We start from the raw sequence: 9,128 nt of genomic DNA on the forward strand, positions 1-9,128 counted from the left end.
CACCTTATGAAAGATAAAAATTACTTGGCTGAATCATTGTAAAAAAAGTTAGTTGAGGACCACAAAAATCCCACAGACAGCATTAAGACACAGTCTCTTGTGGCATAAATGTTGCTGGCTTTTATTAAAAATGACATTTTAACTATAATAGCTTGCATCATAACTTCATTATAACATATTCAAGGATGGATGAATGACTAGTTTCTCTAAAGAAATATGACCCTATAAATCACCTGAGTAAATCAGAGGAGACTCTGGTTTTTATTGGGCCTAAATTCTAATTAGCTAGGAAGAGGAAGCAGACTATCATCTTTAAGTTTTGTTGTTTTGTTCCACAGCCTTCTGGACACTGTAGTGTCACAAGAAGAACACTGGAAACAAAAGGTCTGTTTGGAATATCTCTACACTTTAACTGAAATTAAACTTACACTGTAGAGAATTCCCTGAGATTCTCCAAAAGTTGCCCATTTTGGATTCGCAAAATTGCTACTTTTGTATTCCAAGAAGTGAGACAGATTGCCAAGAGGGAATTCTATTAGTACAATTCATCAACATGTAATTTGTTTTTGCATGTTTAAATCTAGGTCTCTTATTTTACCTTACTGTTGATTTTCACCAGTCTTTTGATATAAAACAAGAGGTAAAAATTGGGTTGGGTTCTATCACAATAATTTTTTGAAATTATAATCACATACTTTTCCTACTTCCTTTTTGTCCTTCCAGAAATTATGATGTATCCTCCTTGTGTAGACACAGTACACATACACACACACAAACTTATAATAAAATATTTTTAAAAATATTCATTTTTTCTCAGCATATGTTTGGGTGTTTTTTCAGCCTGTATGTCTGTGTACCACATGTGTGCTGCTTCATTTGAAGGCCAGAAGAATGTGATATCATCCCTGAAAATTCTACCTACAGATGAATATGAGCTGAAACTCCAACCTGAGTCCTATGCCAGGGCATCAAGTATTCTTAACTGCTGAGCCATGTCTCCAGCCCCAGCTAGTAAAGTATATTGGTAAAGAAACATTGTTATTTTTGGATATTGACACAAAAATGCTTAAAATAATGTGAAAAATAACAGTGCTGAAAGGTTATGACAAGTGATTGGAAATTTATTTGTATTTCTCATAAGTGTGTTCTAATAATTATTTCAAATGAAAGAATTCCTCATGGAAATGCTGTTAGAAAAAAAAATACTTGTAAGAAGAGGTGAAGCCAAATTCTAATATGTACTGTGGCCTGTTTAAAAATAATGTTTTACCTAATCCTAATAAAATACAAAGGACTTTATACCTAAAATTACATCCATTCCAATATTGAAAAATGACCAAAAAGAATTTTATAATAAAATATACCACTGACAGAAAGAATTCACAGCAAAACTTCAATATCCTGGTATGGCTTAAGATACTCGGACATAGCCCAGTTAAGTTACTAAAATAAAGAGCCTACATCAATCTGTACCCAGCCCTGTCCAGGCTCCAATGGTTTCCATGTGTCTACTGCACTCACCCAGAAATTCTTAATAGTCTCATCACATCCTGTTTAGAAGTCAGTCAATGTCAGTTCACAACACAGACATGAAGTATCCCTTTCAGCTTCTGCTGATCTTACTGTTATGGATCCCAGGTAAGGAAGGATGTCATTGGAAATTCATTTGGCCCTTTGAAAACAGTGCTAACTGGAAATTCAGATAAATCATTTCTATCATGATTAAACATACATATTGGTTGTATGTTTCCAATCATAGGCCTGATATGTGACATCCAGATGACACAGTCTTCATCCTCCTTGTCTGCATCTCTAGGAGACAGGGTCATCATTACTTGCTGGGCAGAGAAGGATATTTATGTTTGATTTGCCTGGTATCAGCAGAAACTAGGGAATGTTCCTAAACTCCTAATATACCATTCATCCAGTGTGGAATCTGAAGTTCTTTCAAAGTTCAGTGGCAGTGGATTTGGGAAAGATTTTACTCTCACCATTAGCAATCTGCAGATTGGAAAGGGTGCTACTTATTATTGTCAAGACTATTGTAGTACTCCTCCCACCACGAAACAAGCCAAGACATAAATGACCAAAGAATGCAGCAGAGTCCCCAGTTTCCCCTCTTGCTTTCACTTACTAATATTATTTCTCAGATATTATCAAGTTGTAAAAGTTATTGTGCACTAAGTGTTCAGTGGACTATAAAATTTTCTCTGACCCTTAGTTTCCTTCTTCTTTACTTCTTTCAGCAAAGTTGTGACAGAATTTTACAGGATGTGTTTAAGATGATACATTAAACATGATGCATGATAATACATTTAAGATGATTCTAATTGACTATATCAATTGTGTAATTCAGTTTATAAGAATACAAAAGTTTTAAAAGATATCAACCATTTTCAAAATAATATTCAAATATATCCTTAACATTTTATATTTTGAAACCATTCCAGAGCATCATTTTACAACTCTATGTATTTACTACCCCCTAATTAATTTATACTGGATACAAACTTTCTACTGTGGATTTATTTTGTATTAAGAAATGGCTGACTCTTTAAATAGGGAATTGTTCCAAAATTGTGGATAGGACATTGTAACAGCACCCTTAGAATTTGTTACTATGACTCCTGTAATTCCAGTAAGAGAAAGCACAAAATCAACTCTGTGTTTCTCACTATATCCCTGTGTCCTATAGGTATGCATAAAATTTCTCTTACTGTTGCTCTTTTATCATACTTAGTACTATCTAAACTGTAAAAAAGAGATTTGCTTAACTATCAGAATTAGAGTTTGGAGACACACAATTTTGTAATCTCATCTATATGTCTGTTTTGGTAAATCTTTGAAAATGAAACAAATCTTTTGTAATGTAACATGGTTTCATGGTGGATGAAACCATGCTAGGCTCTTCTCATTAAAAAAGTCACATCACATAATTAGAAAGGGACTGAAACACAAAGGAGATTGAGTTTCTCCTGGGCATAAAATACCACCATTAAAGACAGAATTTTTGTTTCCTTACTTCCTTTATATCTCGGACTATTAGAAAGAAGCCACCCATCTTCTGCTTCATTCCATGTGTGCTGATGAGGTTGGATGTGCTTAAACACTGAAGCACAAGTATTTCCATATCCAAACCAGGTGTTCCTTAGGTGCTTCTGATTACTGACCGTGCCCTCTATTCCCTCTTGACATAGCTGTTGTCTTCAGAGGTGAAGAACCCCTTTAAAATGCACATTTTAACTATTTGGTTTCATATGTTTTTTTGCCATATTCTACCAACAGGACATCTGTTTCAGCCCCTAATGGAACAATTCAAAATGGCAGAGTTGGGGGAAATATTAAAGTAGAAGCTGAATGGAATGGCAACTCCATAAAAAGAACAACAGTATCAACTAACCTGGCCCTCTTGGAACTCATAGAAGCTAAGTCATCAACCAAAGAACATGCATGGGCTGGTCTGTGAACCCTTGCACATAAATAGTAGAAGACTGCCTTGTCTACCCACAGGGACAGAGGATGGACCTAATCCTGTAGATACTTGATGCACCAGGGAAGGAGGAGTATGATGGGGATCTGTGAGGTGAGGTTGGATGGGCAGAGGAATATCCTCTCAGAGAGGGGAATGGAGTGAAGAACTCTGAGAGGACAGCCATGAAAGGGAGTAGCATTTGGAATGGAAACAAATAAAATAATTTGATAAAATTTAAGCATGCTCATAATAATAAAAAAATAATAAATTGCCATGGTCACGGTGTCTTTCCACAGCAATAGAAGGGTGATAAATCCTGACCCCTCCCAGAAAAAAACTCAAACCCAAACACAACGTTTTCCTTCTTTTTTTAAGCTGGCATTTCCTCATTGATCTCAGTCTAATGAAAACATTTTGCACCCTTAAGGCGCTGGGAAAACTTACATCCCATTTGATATCTCGATTCCAGGAATGTGTAGACAAAACACTGATTCGATTCAGAGTTGAAAGGGGAAAAATTAGGTTTCTTCTCTGAAAGACAAAGAGACCTCAGTACTGTTTTTATAGTTACTCTCAATTATCACATTTCCTACTCCATGCTTATTTAAAAAGAACCATGATTGAAGTGGTATAAGACAACAGATATATTAAATAACTACTATGAACAATATGAGCAGTATTCCATCACAGAAGAATTGGTCTTTATGTTATATTATTAGAGTAAATAGGATTTTTTTCCTAAAATTTCACTTGGAGCAGAGAGTTTGTCTTAAGTACCCCAAACCAGTCAAAACTAGTTTGAGCAGCTACCTCTATTTTATTATACAATTCTTGGTACATGTGTTAACAAGGGAGTCACTACATGTTTCTATGGGGTCAGAAATTTCCATGTTATGGAGTGATGTTAGATACAAGTGTTGTTCCAGGTTGCTAAGTATTCCAGTTTGGGTGATCACTTTGGTGGTGGTGGTGGTGGTATATGTTCAGTATGAGACAATATAGATGCCAGCAAAATGATCTATTCCTAAACTTACCTGCCACATTCTGACTTAATCATTTCCAGTAGTATTGTAACTTGTAAGCCTACCTTGCCTTCTTAATAAGTGAAGAAAATAAACCAATATATAGCCAAAGGGGCCTCCTATCTCTTTCAAGTTGCATACTATGAGAACCAACCAAAAGACAGACAGAAATGACAAAGATGTGTCACCAAGAGACAGTTTACCTATATCTGTGGCACCACCTTTTCCCACCGTGAAATATTCTGTCTTCTACCAAAAGATTCACATAGATAAGGAGGTAGAATCTTATCAGAGAACGACCATTTTCTGTGCTGTAAAAAACTCTCTCAATCTTGGGTAAGATCTCTTTTGCTCTTCTAATTCCTACAATGTCAGTGAAATCAAGCACTTCACCTTGAATGTCTCAAATTTCTGAAGGTGAGAATAAAGTCTCAGTGAACTAAAATCAAGGAGTAAGAAGGACTATGTTCCTCCAGAGAGCCAGAGGAAGCAATCAAAATACTGATTTTGCATCCATAAGATATTCTGCACTCTAAGCCCCCTTCTTTCTCCCAGCATTTCCTTTATTGTAATGCCTTTTCTCATTATGACTGGATCCCTAATTATTGGTGAAACATTGTATTGCATTAATTTCAATATATCATTTAAATATGAACTCTACATATCAAAATCCCTAACCAACCAGTTGTCAAATCCCATATTCCATATAACATGAATAGGATTCAAGAACTAGGATGTTTTTGGGCATAGGCCAGTATGTATGTGTCAAGAAATTTTTTAATATGGTATCAACATCATTGATAAGCTGTCTTCCTGTAAAAGGATATAAACCTCTCGTATGGCAGATTTATGATAGAAGAAATGATGGGAGAAATTTAAGTCTTAGAGACAACAGCTATGTGAGACTAAGAGCTAGGGAACTTTCTTGTATGAGTAACATAGACTTCATGCTTCACACAAGAGTGAAGATTCTTATAGACACCTGTGATTTTTTGTAATGGGGTTGGAAGAATTACTAATAGTTGCTGCTTCACTAAAGTCAGATTTTCAAGGGTAAGTAGGCATTTCTGAAATCTTGCCCCTGCCTCAAAAACCAAAACCAAAATTAAACCGAACCAACCAACCAACAAAACAAACAAACAAATAAAAATCATAAAATTAACTCATCCATCAAGATATATCCTTTGATTAGTGCCTTAAGGTACCCTGGGACATCCTTATGTTTCCACTTCATGAAGAAAATAACCAATTATCAAAAAATTGTTATTATGTTGCTATCAAAACAGGCAAATTAGAATCTATCTAACCTTAGCTGCATAGCTTAGACATGGCATTACCTTCATGAAATGAAGGAGAATGTTTAGTATCCCTCACTAACTGGTTTCATTATAGCACTTAGTTTTCAATAGATCTAATGATGTACTATTATCATTGAAAGAACTTGTGCAAATTGTTAAGCCTAGACTCTAAACTCTTAATGTCCAAAGTCTTGGTCATGTTAAATAGATATATTCATATAGGGGTTGGTTGATTATCTGGTGCTTCCTTAAAAGTAAAGTCTTACCTGAAGCTGACAATGAGAGCTGTCAAACTCTTTTTCCTCATATTTACCTGGAAGTCCAAGATAGGATATTGATGCTCTAAGGTGCATGCTGTATCTCTGTGGGTACTTTTATAGGTTTTGTCCCTGTCCATGCCGTCCTACAGGTTTCAGTGAACATTCAATCCTCCTTTTCTGATTTTATATCTCATAGGAATGTTGATCATTAAGCATGTCTATAGAAAATAATGAAATACAAAAATAGATCCTGACAAAGGTTCTTCTGGATGACATGATATAGAGTGAGGAAATGGAGAACTGACTTTCTGTTTCACTGTTGCTTCAGGACTCAAACTTTCTCAAGTTGCCACTATAAATCTGTAGGTTTTTTGGTTATATTATATTGCTGTTGTGGGATACCATCACCACAAAAGCCCTCATAAAGGAAAGCATTTATTTGGGATTTGCTTAGAGCTTAATTATCCTAATGTTGAGGAGCATGACTGCATAAAAGAAGACATGAGAGATGAGAGTTTGATATCTGGATCACCAAGAGGCAGGAAAATAAAATTACTAGGCCTGGATTAGGCTATTAAAATCTCAAAGCACAACCCCATTGAAACACATCGTCCAACATGGCATTACCTCCAAATCCTATAAAATAGGATCGCTTCCTAAGCATTTAAGTACATGAGCCTATGGGGTCCATTCTTACTCAAACAACAGTTGGTATAGCACTTACCAAAAATATGCACCAAGCTCTAAATTTCAATTCGTGTGTAGCAACACATAAATGTAAGTATGTCTATTTTGATTTAGATGTGTAAAGATTTCACTTGATGCAGTGTCCTTCTCTGAAGTTAGGACTGCTGTTAAGCCCATGATCCTCTTTATACACATTTTCTTTACTAAGACTAAAGGTCAAAGGACTGATTCTGAAAGAAGCTTTTTAACAAATTATAATGTGTTAAAAATATGCTAAATACCCATTGATATTTTGACTTTCTGTGATGGTGACACTTTCCCCTAGAGATACAGACAGGGAGGCTGGTAACTGTGTCATCTTCCTAACAAGCACCATATATTGGAAAAATAGAATCAACTGTTACATAATTATTTCTGTTATTAGTAAATGTAATTTAAATTTAACTAAAATGTAATTTAAACTTAAATGCAATTGTACATTAAATGTTTTAAATAATTTCTGTTTGAAAATTAAGAATAATAAAATTTCCTTATGAATTTAATTATTCACAGTAAGGTAAACACACACAAATAGATAGATAGATAGATAGATAGATAGATAGATAGATAGATAGATAGATACATACATACATACATAAATAGATAGATACATAAATAGATAGATAGGTAGATAGAGAAAGATAGAGATAGAGAGATGATAGATAGATAGATAGATAGATAGATAGATAGATAGATAGATAGATAGACAGATAGATAGAATAATGTTCATTCATTAGTTCTCTGTAGACGTATTGTTTTTTTTTTTGTTAGTGAAGTGTTTTCATTACTTGTAGTGAGAGTAAAAAGAAAATATACATGTCTGCCAATATTTTTTTTTGAAGAGAAAATAATTTCTAACACATATTAATGGGAAAATTTAGTGGAAAGGAAGGTCTACTAATAAAAATCAGAAGACAGATTAGGATGGATATTACTTTTTGTAGGACAATAAGAGCACTGTATTGTGAGTAAATAAATATCCTGAAGAAAAACTACATACCATAAAGATCCTAAAATCAGTGAAAGTAGCAGAAACTAGATTCATGTGAAGGTTCATGGGAACCATCAGCAAGAGAGCTGAGGAGAAGTGCCTGCTGCACTTGCCTACAACAAACAGAACAAAAATTGAGAATAAATAAACATAGGCAAAATAGATTCTTTGAAAACAGCACAGGAGAACACTGGAACATTATTGAGACAGTTATCTAAAGATGCAAATGTCATTTTAAAGCAGAATACCCTGTGTGGACTACTGCAATCAAACCTCTGGCCACATTTTATCTCTAGGAGGAAGTAGCTGGGCCCTAAGAAGTTAGAGGGTTTTTGTTCCAGTCTGTATCACTGTGTGGATGGGGAACTACTCCACTGCTGGCAGTAATAAGTGGCAGCATCTTCAGACTCCATGTTGCTGATTGTGAGAGAGTAAGAGGTCCCAGACCCACTGCCACTGAAGCGATTTGGAACTCCAGAAGCCAGGTTGGATGTGCTATAAATCCAGAGTTTGGGGGAGGTGCCTGATTTCTGCTGGTACCAGTATATGTAACTTACACTTGAGCTGGCACTGCAGGTCATGGTGACCTTCTCCCCTGGAGATGCAGCCATGATTGCTGGAGACTGGGTGAGCACAATTTCTCCACTGGACTCTATGACTACAAAAAAGCAACATAGAGAGAAAGAGGGATTAGTAGAAATAGACATACAAAAATTATTTTATATTGCCCAATACTTAGAAGAAACAATAAGAAAAAAAAGATATTTTAGACTCAAATTCCCCAGGGAAAAGAATTTTGATTAGATTCTGAGCTCAAAAACACTGCCCTCTGTTACCTGTCACACTGATTAGCAGAAAGCTGAAAATCTGGATCCTGAAATTCATTGTGTATTTGATTTTGGGTCTCTGACTAATTACTGCTATTCTCATAGGTACAACTCTTTAAAACAACTGTGAGGTATTTGTGGTTTCTGAAGATGAAGTATGCAAATATCAAGATCACTCTAGGCAGTTCTTGGCTCATAAACACATGATCTGTGAACTAAGGCAAACCAGGTTAATCTGGGAAAATATCTACTTATCTATAGTCACTACACTGATAAAAAAGAAAATTTCTCTTTCCTCTTTCCTTCTTTTTAGGAAGAAAAGCCTTGTCCTACAGTATTACCCATATATTTCCCTAAAGGCAAGATTTATTTGGTCCACTAAAGAACAGATGTTCAACTGAGTAGTTTGAGGTATATTTTTCCCATAATAAAGTTGTATCTTGGGTAACTGTTTATGATGATCACAGAAAGCATTATATGTTCTTGTTTTACTGAATACTGCTAATTAGATACCCCACCTATTCATTTCAAT

General features: G+C 35.2%; 1 gene segment (V, D, J or C); it reads right to left on the reverse strand.

Moving 5' to 3' along the window:
- Nucleotides 1-8,116: 8,116 nt before the first annotated feature.
- LOC114636267 lies at nt 8,117-8,702 on the reverse strand. The segment is given in 2 exon segments: nt 8,117-8,427; nt 8,606-8,702. Coding segments are annotated over 2 exon segments (405 nt in total).
- Nucleotides 8,703-9,128: the final 426 nt, after the last annotated feature.

Source organism: Grammomys surdaster, unplaced genomic scaffold (genome assembly GCF_004785775.1).
Source record: "Grammomys surdaster isolate TR1022 unplaced genomic scaffold, NIH_TR_1.0 123249, whole genome shotgun sequence".
NCBI classification, from domain to species: Eukaryota; Metazoa; Chordata; class Mammalia; order Rodentia; family Muridae; genus Grammomys; species Grammomys surdaster.